The sequence below is a fragment of the Chroicocephalus ridibundus genome, chromosome 3 (genome assembly GCF_963924245.1).
Source record: "Chroicocephalus ridibundus chromosome 3, bChrRid1.1, whole genome shotgun sequence".
Classification (NCBI taxonomy): domain Eukaryota; kingdom Metazoa; phylum Chordata; class Aves; order Charadriiformes; family Laridae; genus Chroicocephalus; species Chroicocephalus ridibundus.
Window position 1 is genome coordinate 10936926 of NC_086286.1, and position 20592 is coordinate 10957517.

At 40.7% G+C, this 20592-nt stretch overlaps 1 protein-coding gene across 2 annotated transcripts in view; it reads left to right on the forward strand.

The window, feature by feature from the left end:
* The window catches only part of RALGAPA2 (Ral GTPase activating protein catalytic subunit alpha 2), a 139000-nt gene that overhangs the window by 65801 nt on the left and 52607 nt on the right, over positions 1-20592 (forward strand). For both annotated transcript variants that reach the window (XR_010070149.1, XM_063327950.1), the window contains exons 28-37: positions 141-249; positions 857-967; positions 1322-1390; positions 1554-1691; positions 2188-2371; positions 4373-5144; positions 5465-5536; positions 6532-6655; positions 7732-7887; positions 15451-15609. Coding sequence is in view for 1 of the 2 variants with exons in the window: in XM_063327950.1 (XP_063184020.1) it covers positions 141-249; positions 857-967; positions 1322-1390; positions 1554-1691; positions 2188-2371; positions 4373-5144; positions 5465-5536; positions 6532-6655; positions 7732-7887; positions 15451-15609 (1894 nt within the window). In the remaining variant the exon portion in view is untranslated. The remainder of the gene's footprint in view (positions 1-140; positions 250-856; positions 968-1321; positions 1391-1553; positions 1692-2187; positions 2372-4372; positions 5145-5464; positions 5537-6531; positions 6656-7731; positions 7888-15450; positions 15610-20592) is intronic.

The window sequence follows — 20592 nt, forward strand, 5'->3', positions numbered from 1 at the left end:
GTTAACCTGTTGCGTGACCTGAGAGAAGAAAAAGAGAGGTTGCGTCTTTGTGCATTTCTTTCTTTTTTTTTATTTTATTTTTTTTTTCCTAAATATTCTTCTAAAACTTCTGACAGAAGCGTTTTTTTCTTTTCAAAAAGATGCATAGCCATTTGTGGCCTTGGAGTTTGGATATGTGAAGAGCTAACGCAGTGCACAAACCATCCCCAAGTGAAGGAGGCAATCAATGTCATAGGTGTGACACTGAAGGTAGTATTATGACAGTCTCTGTAATCAATAAACGTTGTGTAAAAAAAAAAAAGCTATTTTCAGGTTTTTTTAAGTAGCTGCTGGTTATACAGAGCACAGTCTGCTGGTTTATCTTCTCATTGCTTAAAGCACTGACAGGATGCTGCTAACGCCCGACGGCTCGGGACTTTTTGCATAGTGTTAGCAGTGTGGCATTGGCCATCTTTGAAAAGATAGCTCCCAGTTCTGAACTCTTGCATTTAATTTAGTAACTCATTATGTTCAGTCAGCATGGTTCCTATCCTTATGGCTCCTGTGAAGTTGCCGAGGAGCATACACACAGTTCTTCAGTGTCGCCAAAGTAATATCCTATTGAAAAAGTGCAAAATATTTGCAAAAATAGCATGTGATTATGTATCTAAAGACCCTTTCCACAACAGACCAAGTTAAGACTACATAAATAATGTCAAGCCTGCTGTTTCCTAATGCTGACAGTGTGATTTTGCAACATTAACGTTCTTTATTGTTTGTGTAGGTGCAACATAATTTAAAACACAGAAAAACTGAATGCATTGTATTGAATCCCGTTATTTTATTTGGCTTTTAATCATCTTTTCTTTTCTTCCAGTTTTCTAATAAACTGGTGGCTCAAGTAGCCTGTGATGTTCTTCAGCTGCTGGTTTCTTACTGGCAAAAGCTCCAGAAGTACGAATCCTCTCTGTCCAGAAAAATTACCGAAGTACGTCGGTTTCTTTAAAATGTTTGTATGGAAATCATATGCAAAATTGTCTTAATTCCTTACCTGAGCTAGTGTAACTGTGACTTTGTTATCTTTTTCTTTCTTCTGCAATTGTTGTTAGGAGGTGTACTTGCTGTAGTCCCAGGACCGGTGTACTTCTCTCATTTGTAGTGATTTATTTCCAAAATGCTCAGTAAGACTTTTTGTTTCACTTGGACGTTGATTTACAAGGGCAGTTAGACGCTCCTGCGGGAATTTAACCTTTTTCATACCCTGCTCGAATGAAGCTCAAGCTCTGTCTTTATCGCGAAAGAAGTTAAATGTCTTTCTGGAATTTTGTTTATTTTAATGTAGATCCTCGTGGCCACTATTGCATTTCTTTTGCCGAGTGCTGAATACTCCTCTGTGGAAGCAGATAAAAAGGTACGTCACTGAAAAGAGCAGTCTCCGTTCTTTCTTTTGAGATGGTTACTAAATGAAGTCATTTGGAACCAGAGTCGTATTTTAAACTTTCAAAGTCATACCTTTAAGTTTGGGTGAATTTAAGAGAATAGATCTAAATGCTGTGTTACATGTTTCTGTTTAGTTTATCGTTTCACTGCTACTTTGCTTGTTGGATTGGTGTATGGCATTACCCATGAAAATGCTGCTGGAGCCGGTGTCTGCTGGTGTTCTTGAAGATCAACATACGTCCAAAGCTCCTCTACTGGACTATATTTACAGAGTGAGTATGAGGAATGAACATGATTTATTGTGTCTAGGTGGTTAAAGATGCCTTTCACAGATCCTGTTAGGCACAGAGGCATTTTAGCAAGCTGTGGAAAATCATGAATTCTTGCAGTGTGGGCAGATGAGAAGTTAAGAATGTAAAACGTTAAGACGATAAGATCAGAGATGCAGAATAGACAGAGGATGGTGAAGAGAAAAAGGTAAAATGCTTAAACCAATGAGCCAGGGAAAATAATCTTTGCATAAATATTTGAATTGTTTGAAGTGGGCTGTTAAAATACAAAGTAGGTCCTCAAGTGAGCTGTTAGAGTACAAAAGAAGCGCTGACGAAGAGCGTTATTTTAAAAAGGCTGTATTTAAACATACGTGTTTTCTGTCGTATGTCCTGGCTTTCACAACGTAAAAGTTACGGTGGGTCACTTCTCATTGAATGAGTTTAAGTGGGTGCTGTAATGTCCACTTTATGCAGCGTCACGCTTCTCTGCCTGCAGGTTCTGCACTGTTGCGTGAATGGCTCCAGCACGTATACCCAGCAAAGCCATTACGTGCTGAGTCTGGCGGATCTCTCGTCCAGCGATTACGACCCATTTTTGCGACTGGGGAATGTCAAGAGCTCTGAGCCAGCCCAGTGCCACTCCTCCGCGGATTTGGGCAACCTGCTCACTGTCGCCGAGGGTAAGAGAGTTCACAGAGCGTGGTGAGGGACCAGCATGTCGGCGTTCAGCAGCTAGGAAACAAAGCTTTCCAGGTTACATTTCTTCCTTGAAAATGTGCTTCTCCTTACTGCACGTAGCGCTACCGCACGTTCCTTGAAAACGGGGCAGCGCCCTTTTTTTAAATTAATTGCAGTTGCCTCCGTAACAGGATGTTGGAGCTTGTTGCGGACATTGGTCTTTCACGAAGATCACAGGAGAAAGAACGTGACACTAAGGTGCTGTATAGCGAGAAATTTGTACAGAGGTAGGATAGACCGAGAAGCTGTTTTTGCCTTTGGTACTGCTTATAATTTAGTATATAGAATTAAATTAGTGTATAGAGTTAAATTCAATAAATAAGATAAGCCTCAAATCAAACTCCTTTCATAAGCATGCAGACGCCCTTCTTGAATTTTTCAGTAGAAATGGCTCTGTTGCCATAGATAGTTTGCCTGTTCGGAGTGATTTGAGAAGGTGTATGATTTGGAGCAAATTCTGCAGCTGCATAAATATGCTATTCCTGCCGATTTACAACCTACCTGGATCAAAAGTCAAAAGAGATTATTTGGATCTAGGAACGTTATGTTACTAACTTTTTAAAGTCAACTTTAAAGTACGCATCCAAACACGTGAAATAATTTTTCTCCAAGTGATTTACCTTAGAGATCATCTTTGTTTCAAACACTTGTTAAAAATAACATTTAAAATAATGGCTGTTCAACTATGAATTAAGTCCATTTCAAGTAATTTCATATATTAATTTGAATTCACTTATTTCTGCGGAAGAATTGAAAGTACAGATGCAATATGAAGTTGTGTGAGATAACGCTGGATTGGCAGTGGTGCTTTAAAATAGTATTTTCAGGTTTTGATACTGTACTGTTTTTCAGTCCTGCAGCTTATTTTCTTTGGTTTTGCGTACATGCTTTTAGTTTTAACAAAAAGGTTAAAACTATTAAAACCTGTTCTGCGCAGATTTCTTGCTGAGTAGGACGTGTTGTCCTAGAGCAGACAGATGAAGTTACGTAGCGGGTACACTTGTCATTTTAGGTAGAACGAGCTGTTTCTTATCTTGGATATGTTAGTGCCCTACAGGTTTTTTGGCTTGCCTTTTTTTTTTTTTTTGAAAAAGATTAATTCAGAGACTTACTACTGGGAGATTCGGGAAAAGAATAAAGAGCCTTTTTTATGAGAGGAGGCTGAAGAATTTTGGCTTTTAAGGGCTAGCAAAAGAATGAAAAGGGATATACCTGTTTCAAAGTGCATTGGAAGGTATAAATACCAAGGAAAGAGAAAAACACTATAAACTAAAGAAAAATGGTTTTAAATGAACAAAAACTAGAAATTTGAAGGTTTCTGGCTATAAAGGGGTAATATTCTGGAATAACGTTCCAGTAGGAGAAGAGGAGGCACAATGTCACTCAGAGCACGGTTGATTTATACCTGATGTATTTGCCTGCGCTGAGGGGAACATCTTGGGATCCAGGAGGTCACTTCCTGCCTCACACGACAAATTTTACCGCCGTGCCGCTAAAGATGGAGAAGTATTGGGTTTTAGTTGCATCTCTGGTTCACCTTCGCTGCTTGTACCCTGTCCCTCTCTTGCTATGATTGCTGTGGGGATGACTGTGGGAATCCAGGCGGTAAGGAGAAAAACCCCTTAACCTGCCAGGTGAAACAGCGGCGACAGCAGGTAGTGTGGGATCAGCGTGCAGGACTTTTTGCGTGTTGTATGGAGGCCTGGATGTGACTAGCCTAAATGTCAAAGGGCGTGTGGTAAAATTAAAAAAAAAAATAATAAAAAAAAAAAGTGTGACAGGTAGAATGTCTTGGGAAGTGATTGTAAGTAGCTTCTTGAACAGGAAGGATTAGGAGGACAACTAAGGCAAGCTTCTGAAATATGACAGAAATTTGCAGATGCTCTTTTTAATTACCTCTTGCTGCTTTTGTTGATCTATTTTCTTTTCACTGATCATTTTAGAAAAAAGGAGGAGGAACTTAGAATTGATCCCTTTGACAGCGCGGATGGTTATGACTCACCTGGTGAATCACCTGAGCCACTACCCGCTCAGCGGAGGCCCTGCCATTCTCCACAGTCTCCTTAGTGAGAACCACGACAACTCCTACGTGGAGTCCTCAGAGCTGTCCTCGGAAGTCTTCCGGAGTCCCAACCTGCAGCTCTTTGTGTTTAATGACAGTACTCTTATATCTTACCTCCAAATCCCTGCAGAGAAGACGACAGACACTGAACCACCAGCATCCCCCTCGGACGTAAGAGTGATTGTCAGAGATATCTCAGGGAAGTACTCTTGGGATGGCAGAATATTGTATGGACCTTTGGAGGGCTGCCTTCCACGGCAGAGCGCAACAAACGCGTTTGTGATCTCAGGCAACCCTGAACACCACTTCGTTTCCCAGAAGGACATTTCTCAGGTGGAAGAAGGAGAAGATGCTCTCGACCAACTGCTGGAAAAGATCGGTAACACCAGTCCTGAATGCCTTTTACATCCCCAGCGAAAGCTGAATGAGCCATCGCCACCACCCTTTGGTATGAGCTATGACCAAGAGAACGCGATCACTGAAGCCCTAATGAGGCAGAGTGCCCAGGAAAAAGAGTACATATTTAAATGCAGCTCGGACTTCAGTATGAAGGTGGCCCGTCAAGAAGAACCACGTCCTGCTGAACCTCAAGCGTCCTTTTATTTCTGTCGGCTGTTGCTAAATGACTTGGGAATGAACTCCTGGGATAGAAGGTAGGAAGAGAGGATTCAGAACATGCTTACCACACTCTTACTCTTCTTACTTCTACCGCCAAATGCGTACACACTTAAGAAAGGGAGAATTAAATAGTTGTGTGGTAGTCAGAGCATACTTTTGAACTTTTACATATTCCTGCTTCGGTGATTATTTTAAATAGACATCTACAGACTGTTTATAATAATAATAATAAAAATCATGTGAGTCGTGCTAATTTGATTCCCTTCTCTTAGGTATTTGAATGAGAAAAAACTGTGTCTGTACTATGTTGCATTTTCCTTCAAATCCTTTTTTCTTTTTTTTTATATATTCGTAGGAAAAGCTTTCATCTTCTTAAGAAAAATTCAAAATTACTGCGAGAACTGAAAAATCTGGACTCCCGCCAATGGTAGGTAATGTTTACTAAACACACCACTGATAAGGTTAGCCTTTTCAAAGAAAGGAGAAGTACATCACCAAAACCAAAAATTCATTAAAATGGCATGCGCTAGCAATACAAATATTTGTATGAGAAATGGATTGTTTGTTTCTAAAGAGTTCTGTAGTCTGAACCGACAAGCTATTTTCACTGGTATTATATACGTAGAATTCAAAATCAGTAGCAAATAATAAGACACAGCAACCTATTTCCTGTTTTCTTTATCTGGGAGGGAAGAAGCTCCAAAATTTTTTTTTGTGACCTTGGCTCAACACGCACAAAGAACTATTTTCTGCAGGATGATCCCTGCGTCAATAGCAGTATTTTAAGGGGTAATCTCCATACAACTAATCTACAGCCAGGTAGTGGCAGAATAGAGTTCTGAGTATTCTGTTTTATTTTGCGTTACTTGACATACAGCTATTTGTAAAATGTTTGCAGCGTTGCAGAGTTCTGATTTTCTTGTATCCCGACAATTTTCATACCAAATCCACTCAGTTAACCGTTTTCAAAGACGACAACCGTCAGCCTTGTAAAACTCAACACAAGCTCTGAAAGTCAATAATGCTTTTCTTTCTCTTATATCATCACCCTATAATTAAAATTCTGTAGGTCAAATTATACTCCCGTTAACACCTGGGCAATCTTACTGTCTTTGGCAAGGTTGCACAGATGTAAGCGATTAATTCTGTAATTGGAACTTGGTCATCAATTCTGGTGCATGGGAGGAATACATTGGCTCTGCTCTCTGAACTGTGGTGTTGCTGCAGTCTGGTAATGGGGAAAAAAATGGTGAAAATATATTCCTGCAACGGAAATTGAGTGATGTGTTTGTGGGCATAAAAGAAATGGACACGTAGAGTGCAACGTGGTCACCTGTTCTAGCTTTTGAGTGCGGGCGTTCTAACAAATAATGTTGAGCTAAAACTTCTTGAACTTTTGCTCCTTTTTATATCTAATTACAGCCGTGAAACTCACAAGATTGCGGTGTTTTACATTGCCGAAGGACAGGAGGACAAATGTTCAATACTGTCCAATGCAAGGGGAAGCCAGGCATATGAAGATTTTGTTGCTGGACTGGGCTGGGAGGTAATAGTCATAAATATAGGCAAGCTAACATACTCATCTGAAGACCTATGAAAATCAATGTAAGCCGGTTAAAATAGGCAAATGGAAACCAAACTGCTTCTATCACTGCAACTTTTTTAATTCTTAAAAAAAAAAAGGATACATTTAATACATACCAATATTTAGCAGTACTTAAAAGATCCCCTTTTTAGCAGAATTCTGTAAATCCACATGCTACTTCTGGTTGAACGCATCCTTCCTGTTTCTGATGGACAGGGGGTGCTGCAGTGGACCTTTCTGCTTTTCTGCATCGTTAAGAGCTGTGGCATAATTTTACCTTAATTTTAAGCTACTTTTAGCTCTTCACATGGTCAGACCACTTACCCAGCCACGTGACTGCTTTATGAAGGACAAAAACATTTGGGTTTAGTTTGCGTTGTTGAAATGGTGTGCCAGTAACCTAAGTGACATGAACATTTATGTGTTTCGGAAACACCTAGTAGCTGCGTTTCAGGCTTAAGGATTTAAGTGACATAAGGTCTACAGGGAGTGGTAGCATCCTCAGTTGGGCTGACGCAGTTGGGAAAACAAACAAGCTTTTGGATGCCGGCTTGTTTTCAGGGAGGCGTTTCTTCTGAACGATTTCCTAGGATAATTTCTTCCAAGGTTTTTTCTCTTTGTACAAATCTTCAGTTTCTTTTTCAGTTCTTCTGATTTGCGTATCTTTTCTCTGCACTTTTCTTGCTGCGTACGCGTTGAATGGGCTTGCTAAGCCGTGCGTAGCCCTCAGAGCAGCGACACGTGGCAGAATGCTTTTGCTTCCTTGTTGTTTGCTGGAAGGAAGGTAAAATAGCCATATAGATAATGACTCAGTACCTCGTTAAGAGATGTTTACTTGTAGCAAATGTCGAATGCAGGAATGGGAAACAGACAGATCTAATGCCGAGATCACAAACCCATAAGGGAAGACTTCTCCTTCTCTGGGATGGCTACAGAATTCTAGAATGGTAAATTCACCAGGTCTTGGTATATAAATAAATCCTGATTATTCATCGGTCTATTCCAGTTTCTTCTAATTGTGACTTTCAATCAACCAGGTGGATCTTTCAACACATGGTGGGTTTATGGGTGGCCTGCAGCGCAATGGCAGCACAGGACAAACGGCACCCTATTATGCTACCTCGACCGTGGAAATCATTTTTCATGTGTCTACAAGAATGCCATCAGATTCAGATGATTCACTGACCAAAAAGGTAAATAATTTGCTGTGTATTTCGAAACGGTGTCTGTAGTCTTCCAAGTGCTTCAATTAAAGTTTAAACTGAAAACAGATTGTGCTGACTGGTCCTAGCAGGCCATCTTTGCTGTGCCACATGGTGCTCTGCAGCTAGATTATCTGAATTAAATGGCATCTAAATTCTGGATTCTGAAACACAATTAACATTTCCATGGTAGCCTCAAATACCTCCATTAGTAATAATATTAGCAATAATTTCATTTGTATGTTGTCTGCCTGCCAAAACTGTTGTAGTTTGGTACAACAAAACAACGAAATGCGACATAATAAAACCTTACAGATGAATCGTCCAGCATGTAACGGAAAAGAAAAGAAGCGAAAGAGAAGTGACAAGCATAGTACCAAAAGCAGCCAGCTGATATTTAAAGCCATTATCCAGTTATTCACAATTCTGACAAGCAGACTCTGCTTCAAAGATGGCCAGAACCCAGCCCAAAATTTTGTTGGTATCAGTACTTAATCATTTGTCTTTCCTAACAAGGAGCGATTTGAGATTACGGTGCTTGCCAACTGCTGCTTAGAGTCAAAGAAGATTTTAGGTGCATACCAAATCTTTGCCTTTTTAATTAGGATTGGCAACTTGTCCTACATAGGCTGTTAATGTGCGTTAATAAGGCTACTACAGCCATCCAATCTACCATGTGATACTATTGTGCTCTGAAAATTATCTATAAATATGTCACTGGGTGATTGTATTTGTTGTCCAGCTAGTTTCAAAATAACATGTGCCTTTCCTCGAAATAAAAAGGTGGTATCTCTAATCACCAGTCCTGAAAACTTGCCCAGCATTTAATAGTAAAGCTAGATCCTTTCTTTTTTACTGTGATATCTGTCATTAAAAAATAAGTCAACAAAATCACATGTTTCTCTTTTTGTATGCAACTCGTTTTCTTTGTATTAGTGGATTTACATGACTATGGAAAAAAAATAATGTAATCTGAGTCCTTTAGGATAAAGAAGTAGGGCTGTGGTACGTATTAAGAGGCCGTACAGTCTCTGTCACTTTACCGAGGTAGGACTATCTGTATTTTTATTGTTCCTGTCCATTATTTATCTAGCTGCTAGTTAAAAACTCCAGTGATGAATGCTTCGCGGTTTCCCTAGGCAACGTATTCCTGTGCTCCACTTCTTGTACCATGAGAAAATTTCCTGTAGCATCTACTTTGTTTCAATTTAAGCCCATTTATCCTTATTCCATTCCACATGGATATGGAAAACAGATCATTTTGCAGCAAACTTATTAATGTTTGAGAACTGCTACCATGTCTTTCCCAGTCTTATTTTTCCTACGCAAATTCGTTGTTTAGTCTAATCTTCCCTCATAAGTCATAGCTCCTGGGTTTTATGGAAGGGTAGCAAAGGCAGTGAAATATCATTTAGCTGTTGAGTAATACATCATCTGCGAGAGGAGAGAGCACAGTCCGACAGAGCTACCACAAGGGGAAAAATAGGTTTTAATTGCAAACAGTCTATTTTACTAATTCTCCTAATTCCCACCCACGTTAAGGATTAACACAGACGTTGAGAGAGTCTGGTTATTCTATTTAATTGTCTTCCCTATGTTTGCTTTAAGAGAATTTCTTCTTTGTCAGACAGAAAAAGCAAAAGCATTTAGTAGTTGCCAGCCTCCAAGAAGCGCTAGGAAACAAGGCCAGCTCCAGTACGTATTATCCACAGAAAATACCGCAAAGTAATTGCTTTAAGTCTTTAAAAAAAAAAAAAAAAAAACAACCTTGAATCTGCTATAGGAATGGAACCCTGCAGGGATCAAACTGTGTGTTCCTGTAAAGAAGGACAAAGCTCTGAGCAACCTAATGGACCTCGGGAGCTGGCCCCGCTGTAAGCGGTGGGCTGGACCAGATGACTTCCAGAGGTCTTTTTTAACGTATAATCTTCCATGGTTCCGTGCTTCTGCACAGAACAGTTTGGTTTCATTTGACGTAGCTCTTTTGGAAGCAAGCATGTATTTCTGTGCAAATTAGCATACACTTCTTACCAAATTTTACAAAACCGCAGCTAAGAGTGGAGGCAAGATGCATTTCGGAAGCACTGTAAACTTTCTGGAAGTCTGATAGTTCTCTAATTCTTTGAAAATGGTGATGGATGAACTAGCCTGCATTTGCAACCGGTAATTTGAGCATGAGCTTATGTCCAAACCATTTCTCAAAGACAATATTAAACATCCTGCAAGAACTCTTATAACCCTAAAAGTGTAAATTTCTTGAAATGTCACTTGTGAACCTTTGCTGCGGGGGCTATGTACTGAAATACGTGAAGGCAAGTACGTTGATGCTTTAGCAACAAAATTCCTCAGTCCACAGAAGTCCCGTGTTGATTTTGGCAGCCTTTGCGTGCGCAGACCACAACTGGGCTGTGTGCTTGAAAAGAAACTCATGCCTGCCTTGCGACCTACTCTTAAACAAGAGGAAACTGTATTTATTTCCCCCACCTGTCGATACTGCGGTGCCTGGTTAACAGCATCGTGCTCAAACGCAGCTTTGCTTCTGAGACGGCGGCAACTCTCAAGATCGCCACAAGGATTTTAATGCTTCCCCTTTCTCACCGAACGGTTCGTGCATGCCGGGTTTATGCCCTCACCTCGGATTATGGGGGCGGTATGTCCCGGTTAAAAAAAGATTCTCTTATATTTATTACTTGGTTCTACTAATGCTTCTTTTTCATAGCAGCGTGTGAGAGAAAAGCAGATTGCGATGCTGTCATTCAGGACCTGCTCCGTTTGAATGCTTGCTGTGATAGAACTCTGTATGGTGTTAGAGGACAATATTACCGGCAGGAGAAAATTTTAGCACGTTGCCGATCGGGCTGCAGTGAGGGCCACAACTTTTTTCTTGCCTTCCCCGCGCTTCCATCAGACATCGCATGGATACTGTCTGGGATCTAAGGTCCCCCTTATCTCTGAAATCTTTATGGCGCTTCTGTGTTTTTTCTTCTGCTTATTTTGCCTACAGACAGGCAGAAAGAATTCAATACCAATCAGTGTGCTTGGCTCGCAAGCTCCGGAGCTGAACAGAAGGTCTTACCACCTGCTGGCCAAGGAAGTAGTACAGCAGGCCATAAATTCTGTGGGCTGGGGAATTAAGCAGATGCAGTAATTTTACTTAAATATGTTATTATGGTTCTTTATTTTTTCTGACCACAAGAGGATAAATTAATTTCTGGCATAAATTCACAAGAATAAGTGCACTCGCACTGAGGATGAACTTGGCCCCTTATTTTTGTGCAGTATAGTTGTAATTTGCAGTTTGTGTTCCTTTATTTGAAGTATATGATGACATATTATATTGCTCATTTGGGGGGTGGGTGGAGAAAGAGAATAACCTCTCCAAATAAGTCTTAGCCCTGAAAGAAATTTTTTTCTAATGGAATAATCAAAATTCAGCTGATACCTTTTGCTGCTGTAGGGTTCAGCATCACTGGTTCTAAACTTTTTTTTATCTGGCTGCCTTGTGGCAAGAATGAAAATCAATCATAGTAACAGCATCCTACCGTCCCCTGTCTTGTTCTAGCTAAATTGTACCTAAGGGTTTAAAAATGAGCTGCAAAAATTTTAAGTGATTTATTCCATCTTCTCTATTGTCATAGCAGAACTTTTTCCGATTCAGAAATCTGGTTGCAACCCCATACTGAACTCTTGCTCCTTCGCTGCAGAAATTTGTTAGCTAGAGCTAGATTAGATTTTTAGCAGCTAATCTAACTGCTGTAGGGGTTTGCAAAGTGGGGACAGAGCTGTGCTATTGGATTTGTCCAATTCATTTGACTCCAGGACTATAATTGCACTTATGTCTTACAAGGCTTTTATAGCCTAGGGCTGGCGAGCAGCAGAAAAACAAATTGGCAGTGATACAGTAAGAGTGAAAGGGAATGAAAGGCACACATTATCAGTCTCCAGGCAGCACTGTTCTGGCAGGAAGTTTCTCGGTTAATTTACAAATAAAACTTAGATTTTAGGATGGGTACACTGTCAGCCAGACAATGGGGATGTCAGGCCCGACTGTTACTTAGCAAAAGTAGCAGCCATGCCTCCCCAAAAGCAGAAATTCTTCAGTCAAACAGACGACTCCTCTCTGGAGCCAGCTGGCTGCGTAATGCAATTAGCAGGGAAAGGAGGTCAGGCCATTAGGTGTGTACCGTGACCAGTGTCAGCGGCGGCGTGTTGCCTGGCAGGCAGCGCGCAGCCCAGCCCCGGCGGAGCGGGGGAGCCCAGAAAACTATTTGCTCAGGCGCAGGGGAGCGCGGGCGCTCGGCGAGCCTCCCAGCTCAGCCTCCCAGCCCCGGCCTGCCCGCCCGCGCCCCGACGCCCGCGTTGGGGCTGAGGAAAGGCAGGCCAGATGTGATCAACGACGGCGTGACGCGCGTCAGAAGCTGTACGCTGACCCAGCTTCCAGGCGCCCTGGCTGTGCCTGAGCGCGTGCAGCCGACAACGTGTATGTTTCGTTCGTGTTGGGTAAAACCGCCCTTACGTGCGGGCTAAAGGTTCGCGCGGCGTCAGCTCTCACCTCGGGGAGCAGAGGCCGTTGCCATTTCACGAGCTGCCTTCCCTGGGCGTTTGTAGAGAGATCATTCAAGTCAGCAATAAACCTAGGAAATCTGGCTGCTTGCGGTTGAGCTGTTCTGTTGTTTGGTTTTGCTTCTTAATAGATACCTTATTTCATGGCTGCTTTGGGATTTTTATTATTTTTTTTAATGTATTCTTTTCTTTTCTCACCCCTAAACTGCATGGAGAGCATGGCACGGGACTCCCGCTCCAAATGCATCGTCTTTGTTGCTTTGGACCTTTAAGCAAAACTTGTTTATGTCCTTCTCAGGGTACTGAGCCCACCCCACGGCTTAGATTTTGAGCGAGCGATAGAGGAAAACAGCAGCTGGTTTGTTGTCACTGATAAGATTATTATAATATTTTTTTTTTATCCGTGAAATGATCTTTCAAGAACAAATATTATTGGTTAATACCAATTTTATTCGTGTAACATTATACCGTATAAACGCCGTGATTAAGAACGTATGACTTCAAAACACTGGCAGGTAGTAACTCAAGCTTTAAAAAGAGTTACTTGCCATGTGCTGAGGATCGTAGCAACGGTAGTAATTTATTATCCCGCCACGTTCGCATGATTTGGAGCTCGTGGCCATCGCGTCCTGTCTCAAACAAGCACAGCGAGCATCGGTTGATCTACCTGCTCCCTGTTAACTGAATTTTGATCTCTTGGGTGTGATGTAGGTACACGGTGTTTTGGGATGCTTCGGTATGAAAAGTGTTGATTATTATCAGAACAGTTCCATGTGATTTAAAAAGGGTCTCTTAGGCGGTCTTTGGCTACGCTTTGATTACTGGTTTTATAGTGATGTGTGCTGTTTATCACTCCAAAAGGCCCAGGAGGCAAGGCAGTACAGAGCCTTTTCTTCAGGGTTTGTTTTTGTAGAGGGAAGAATGGCGTTCAGTTTGTGAATTGCCCTGCACAACTGGACGATTGCATCACCTTACAGAATTCTGTTTCCGTATTTATTTGCTGTTGGTTTTTTTTGTTGTGTTTTTTTTTTTTTTTTTAAAAGCAGAGGTCGCTAAACACCACCGTTGTGGGCTTCCTCTGTGTCGCGAAGCTAGTGCCAGAACTCGCTTCTGGTATCAGGACGCGTTGGGTTCAGCCTGATAAATCGCGGGCGCTGCTTACAAATACGTCGCCGTTGGGCTGCTCTGAATACAGCTGGCGTGAGCTGGGCCCTTCCTCCGCGCAGCTTTCACAGAAAATTACAGCTCAGCTTCGGCCGTGTGCGAAACAGCCTCGCCAAACGCTTAGATCCGCAGTGTGGGTAACCTGTTGTGCACAAAGTCGTGCAGCCGGATGGATTGTTGCTTTTCTAAGACTGAACTTGACGTCTTGCTTTCAGTCGCTCTTGAAGGCGATCCAGCTGCATTTGTTCGCAGAAAGTGAAATCAGGATTTTGTCATCCATATAAACTGCTGCTCAGTTCTGCGCGCATCAGTCTGCCCTATGATGTTATCAACATAAGTATTTTCCGCGATGTTGCTTTATTTTTTACTGAGCGATTAAGAAAACGTAAGAGAATTGCACAGAGGTCAGGATGACCAGGAGAACAGCAATTTTCACTGGTTTTTGTACAAGTAAGAAGCTCCAGTAATAGTATTGTTAATGTTTCCACGTTTTTATGGGATACAAGTGGTTTATATTTTCTCCAAACAGAACAAAAAATGTCTTTTATTCATAGGTGCAAATAAAATAAAACCATCATCTGTTTCATTAAAAACAAACTGAAAATCAGAGCCATTCTATGAACTTAGTTTTATTTTACTCTGCTAGAGTATAAGCTGTAAGCAAAGCTCATAGGCTTTAACTTTTTTTTTTATTTTTGTAATGTATCATGCGTTTGCATGTTTCCTCCTACAACTAGGGTACAGTTTGCCACCCAGTCCTGTGGGAGTGAAATCCTTCTAGTTTTAAAGGCGCTGCCTGGTTCTGAAGAAGGAAAATTCAGTGGTACAACGTATGCTGATAACAAGGCGTGTGGAGATGACTTAGTTGTTATGTACCGATGAAAATCGCTACCTTTTTCTTTCCTTCCCCCCCCGCGCCCCCTCCCTGCCTCGCACAGAGACAGTGAAGAAGGCAGAGAGCTACGTTTTGGCTTCTTTGTTAGGTCTATTGTGCACATTGTTCCAGGGGCTAGCACCAAATTGGGGGGGTGGTCTTTTAAGCTTTAAGTGGGACTTAAATTCTCTTTACGCTTTGGGCTGGCATTCTGCATGTGGATTAAATTTTAACTTTAAAGCTTACAGTCGAAACTATTGTGCGTAGCTTGTACGTGATTGCCAAATACTTTTTGCCATCTGTTAGATCACCTCCAGTTCCGCCCATAACAAAGCAAACACCCAGGCTTTCAGATGCGTTTTGCGTATGTCACGTTTAAATTTTATCCATGTTCTATGCGACTCTGTTCCAAACAAAAAAAGTAACTCCCACAGTATTTCCTGTTCTTCTCTTAATTCACATCGCCCGAGATATTTTGCTTACGTTTTCAAACAAAAGTCCTCTCCAGACAGAGTTGGCAAGGAGATATTTAATATAATAAATTTAGTAATAGTGGTTCACGATGGAAAGTTTCTTGACATCCTGAGTCAAGGCATTTCATATTTCTGAGACGGCTACGTTATTTTAGCTGGAATATGATGTTCTGTTGGTTACTGTTTTGTTCTAGTAATTCAGATTCCCATCTTAAATTTTGGTAGGTAACGTACATTTACATATTGTGCTAATGGCTAGTTTGATAATTACTTAATTAAGCCATCAGACAACAGTGCTTTCTGAATGAAGCAAATTATTTAGCTGATCTTTTCATGAGCAACTGGAGAAAAACAGTATTTAAACTTTTTCTGTAATGAAATATTTCTACTATTGAGCATTGTAATTCAATTTGTAAGCCGTGACCCCTCATAAACTGTTGTTATCGCTCTGATTAATAAAGAGCCAATTTGCTGTTGCAGCTTCGTCACTTGGGAAATGATGAGGTTCACATCGTCTGGTCTGAACACACCAGGAACTACCGCAGGGGCATTATACCAACAGATTTTGGAGATGTTTTAATTGTTATTTATCCAATGAAGAATCACATGTTTTTCATAGAGATCATGAAGAAACCGGAGGTATGTTTTGACTGCTTTATTGGGTCTATCACGTGTGTTATGCAAGTGAGCAACAGTTTTGTTCCTTAAATACAGCTCAGTGGTTTAGAGTTCGGGTTTGTTTGGTTTTTTTTTTTCCAGCAATTACAAAATATAGTCTGTCCATCTCAGTTTAAAAGTATGCTGAGCAATGAGCTTTTATTTTAAAACTAGAATTACTAATGGTGATTGAAATGCCTACCGATTCATTTTGTAGTCATGCTTAGCGCTTGAAATAAGAAATATTTCAAAATTCTCAACCCATAGGAATTATTTTTCAAAGAACGATGTTATAATCCTTGTGAATTTCCCGCGTGAGGCAAGGGAAGCAAACTAATAAAGATTTAAGTTCCTTAGTTGCTATTAATTCAGCCCATACAGCTTGGTTACTGTGGTACATATGGTACCGCGCATAGCCTTACGTGGTTTTGGGACCCTCATCGTAATCTGACTCAACAGGATGAGGTAGGCATTGGCTATCCTTACATCAAACGAAGTATTGGAGGTTTAGTGTTTTCTGTTTAAATCATTGTTATGCGACCGCATTTTAGTTTTGGTTTGTGGTTTGTTTTTGTTTGTTTTTTTTTTTAAAATAATGGATTCTTTCCTTTGAAAACCGTCAGAGATGTGTGCGTATGTACGTATGTGTATAGGTTTAAAAAACCCCTCCTTTAATAAATGCTCTTCTGATACATTATGGATGCAAAAATGTATATTTTAGATATACTTTATGAAAGTAATCAGTGTGATAAATACCATTTCCTTTACATGAGGGACAATATTTGTCCAAAAGAATAACCAGCTGTGGAATAATGCATACATCAGATGTCATATTTACCGGCTGTACCCAATATTTTTCCAGTTGTGCATGACAGAGCTAGGATATGTTAACAACCAGTGGTTGACCAGTAGACATTTCAAACTTGAAATTTTTTTTTATAAATTGAAATAGCGGGCTTTTTTCCTACGCTCGCTTTTGAGGTCTGTGATTTACTTCTTGGGAATTTTAGCTCTTAAGGTTCCGTCAGGAAGATCCGAATTTAGCGTTATGAACAGGCTTGAAAATTCTGTGAACCAATCGAGAAAAGCTATGTCATCTTCCATATTAGTCAAAAATACCCAGCGGGCAGAAAGAATAATAGCTAACTGGAAATTTAGTGTTATCCCTACATTTAAAGTACAAACCATTACAATGTAATAAAATTAATCCAGACATTTCCAGGGCAAGTGTGGCTGACCTTTTGTTCACCAGCTACTGACCCCAGGGTGAATGAAAGAGGCTTGCAGAGAGAAATGTCTGTTGTTTGGCTTCAGTCCCTGGTATTTAAATTGCATTCCCTAATCAAATGAAAAGGCTGTCCTCTCTATCAGGTTACAGAATCCATGGCAACATTTGGCCTTTTATATACATAATGTTAGCCTTTTTGTTTGCATCTAAGTAGAGACACCTGGAGCAATGTTAACATTAACCGATTTAGCATTAATAGCTTCATTATATAAGAATTTCTGATCAGATAGCTGTTACTTTTGTTATATTGCTTCAGCTTGTATTGTTTTCATTTTTTATCTCCCTGCTTGGCAACCGGGCAATGATTTGCAAATTTTTTTTGTCTTGATTAATTAAGCAATATAATTATCAGGAACCGTGATGCAGTCTTTGCTCGACAAAGCTTCTGAGGGAAGACAATAGTAAGTCTGTTAGTGTGAATGCATTCCACGCGTCACAGATGCATGAGGATATTCTGAACAATGAGACGAAAAGCTGCCTGCAAAAGAGGACAAAGAATGCCAGGCAGACTCTACACACTGCACATACCGCCAGGGACATACTGCGGGTTCCCTGGGACACAGATGCCTCGTTAGATTGCAGCTAGTCATCAGAGATTAATTCTCAGCCATTTGGTACAATAATTTACCCATTCCCCACTCTTTTAACTAGTGCTGCTTGCTATAGAGGGGAAGTCTTTGTGCTCAAAAGGTTTATTTAACCTTGCCTACTTTTACTGCGTGCAACAGAAATAATTATTTTTTTTCTTGGAAATTGTAATGAAGCAGGTGTTTGCAGTGGGATGAATATTAATTTTTCTTTCATGGGTAACTTGCAATGACATTTGGACTACTCAGGGAAGGGGATATTTCCCTTTATTCTTTTAATTTGATTCCTGTCAAACCATAATATATATTTTTTTTTTGTAACCGTTCAAAACACTGTTTTCCTCAAATGGGTATTTAATACCAACTTACAGAAAAGTGCTGAGCAGGGAGCGCGTCCCCTGTGCATTCAGTTGGTCTCTGCCCTCGAACTCCTCGTTAAAGCAGAGCCCCCTGTACAGATGGAAGCTGACGACATGCGAGTTCCATTGACTTTAATGACCCTCGTCATGGCCGGTAGATCTGCTCGGGAATTAATAATTCCGAGCTTTGTGTCCGGGTGGGCGTACGGTCCGGTTGCGTGCTCCTCGCGTGGCAGCGGGCTCCGCGGACCCCGAGCCGGCCGGGGAGCGGCGAGGGCTGCGCTGGTGCCCAAAGGCAGGGCAGCGACGCCGGCGCAGGTCTGCACATCACGCATCGGAAAGCCATCGACCAGCCTGGGGAAATACTCTTCTTGGTTCTGCTTTCCTGTGGGTTGCGCTTGTTTTCCTTTGGTACTGTAAAACTAGTCGCTCTCCTACAAAGTCACTTCCATCCTTTGCGTTATTTTCTTTTTCCATCTGCCAGCGTATGCCAACTTTGGGTGGTGAAAAACGCGTCCTTTTTGACAAAACGTGTGGCGTGGGACGCAGTTGTTGAAGTAATCTGTTTGATTATTTGAAACACGCCGGGAAAAAAGCACATTTCCAAATGAAAGGCACTCCGAAGAGCACCCGCTGCACTCGTACCTCTGCACTGTGGGGCCGGAGTTCAGGGATGCTGAGGACGGCTCCCGGTTTTTCAGGTCCAGCTTGAATTAGCCTACTTTTCTGTTTAAAAGGAGCTTTAGAGTAAAGTACGATTTGTTGGAGCTTGACTATTAAGCTTTCAGAGAAAACAATTATTAAACTGTTTGTTTTAAAACGTCGGACAGGTTGGAGATATTTTTGATAAATTTGCTGGAGGGTGCCCACAAAGATCTTATTTTTTTTAAAATGTGAGTGTATGTATACATGTGTATGTATTTATATACACGTGTATATAAGGTGTATAAAATATACACACCTTGTCTATATTTTAAGTACATAAATTCTGTAATACCGTGTTAAGAAAATCTGCCGCACTCCCCAGACTCCAGGTGGTTTTGAAACAGTGAAAGAAAGTCCTGGAAGCAAAAAATTGCTTGTCAGAAAGCCTGAGAATGAATTTCCCCGTACAGTAGCATATGTAAGTGCTAATCTGACTTAAAATATCTGGTATTTGTGTGTTGGTATGATTTTAACACTCGTACGTACTTAACCTCCTTGTTTGCACTTATATGAAAACACAGTTTTAAACTTTTTTCTCCTTTTGTCAACACCTGTACAATGAGCGTGTGTTCCAGATTTCACTTATTAATGCTACTGCTTAAAGAGGAAAAACTTGATGCTCTAGAACATTATCGCTTGGGTGGCACAGGTTTTTTTCCTGTCACCTTTCTTTCCAGCCGCCTAGACAGTAACGCTAGCATAAAAAATAAAAACAGGCAAAACCACTATGGAAACATTTTATGCTATTCTGCTTTTTTGGGGGTGGGTAATTATTTTAAGTAAAGGAATGACAAAATAACTCTGTGAAAAGACAGCTGTCATTTGCAGATGTTATATGAAAACCAAATTTCTTCTGTAATTCATTGCCACTTCTAATTAGAGGAATTCCCTGGATGCAGGGGATTTATATTATTCCCTTTGTCCATTTATTGAATGACTGTCACAGTCACCCACAAGCAGTTGCAGAAGAATAATAGAGGGTATTTATTTATGTGATAAGCCTCTGTACAGATGGAAAAAATCCATAGCTTAAATATTGATAATTGCTGCTAGCTTCTGTTTAGGGTTTTGAGTCAGGCTTTTGTGGTTGTTTTTTTGTTGGTGTTTGTTTTTTTTTTTTCCATTTGAGTTTCTGAAAGGGAAGTGAGTTTGACTACTTGTAACTACTAAAATTTAGTATGTGTTTAAACATTAGGTTAGTGGTTGGACTCGATGATCTTAAAGGTCCCTCCCAACCTAGACGATCTACGAGTAAAATTTTCTGAGTTTGACATGGCCAAGTCCGTTACGTGTGTGCCATTTTCACTTTTATACTCCTTTGCCTAGCACAGCCTTTCTCTGAAGAGCCACGTGTCACTAAATGACGTTACATGGTGATTTCATTTGGAGGTAACCCTGAAGGAACGGTGTTTTAACCCCTTGACGTGCTATGCTGGGATAGACCTGTTTGTGCCTGTCCCGGCCGCGTTCACAGGGAACTGCCTCTGAGAGGTGGTGGGTTTTTGCCATCTCCTCTGCTTTCCACACACCTCGTTATCTTGGATCAGCTCAAATTTTATATATCTATATATATTTTTTTTTTATTTTTTTTTCCTTCAGTGAAGTCTATGGAAGGAGATTAGAGAGGATTAGCTGAAACAAATACTTCTTTGCAAAAACTCCTGCCAATGTCGGATTCGGCCAGTAAATCAGGGTCTCCTTGTTGGGATGCAAGACAGAAAACAGCTCTTAATATCTACTCAAAATGGGGTATCGATTTCGACTTCATAGATGAATTTTGTTTATACGCATAACAAGCTCATGTTTACAGAGTTGAATATTCTGTGAAACGCGTGTATGCATGTAAAGTATGCTGATGGCAAGTATGGAAGATTTAAAAACTTCAAAAAATCGGGGGATTAATATCACACTGGAAGTTTCAGTGTGGAAAACGATGTGGTCGTACCATTTGTATGGCAAAACAATGTACAGGTCTTTTATAGTGGGTCTGACGCTTAGTATTGCAAATGTCAATAATCCAATGCAA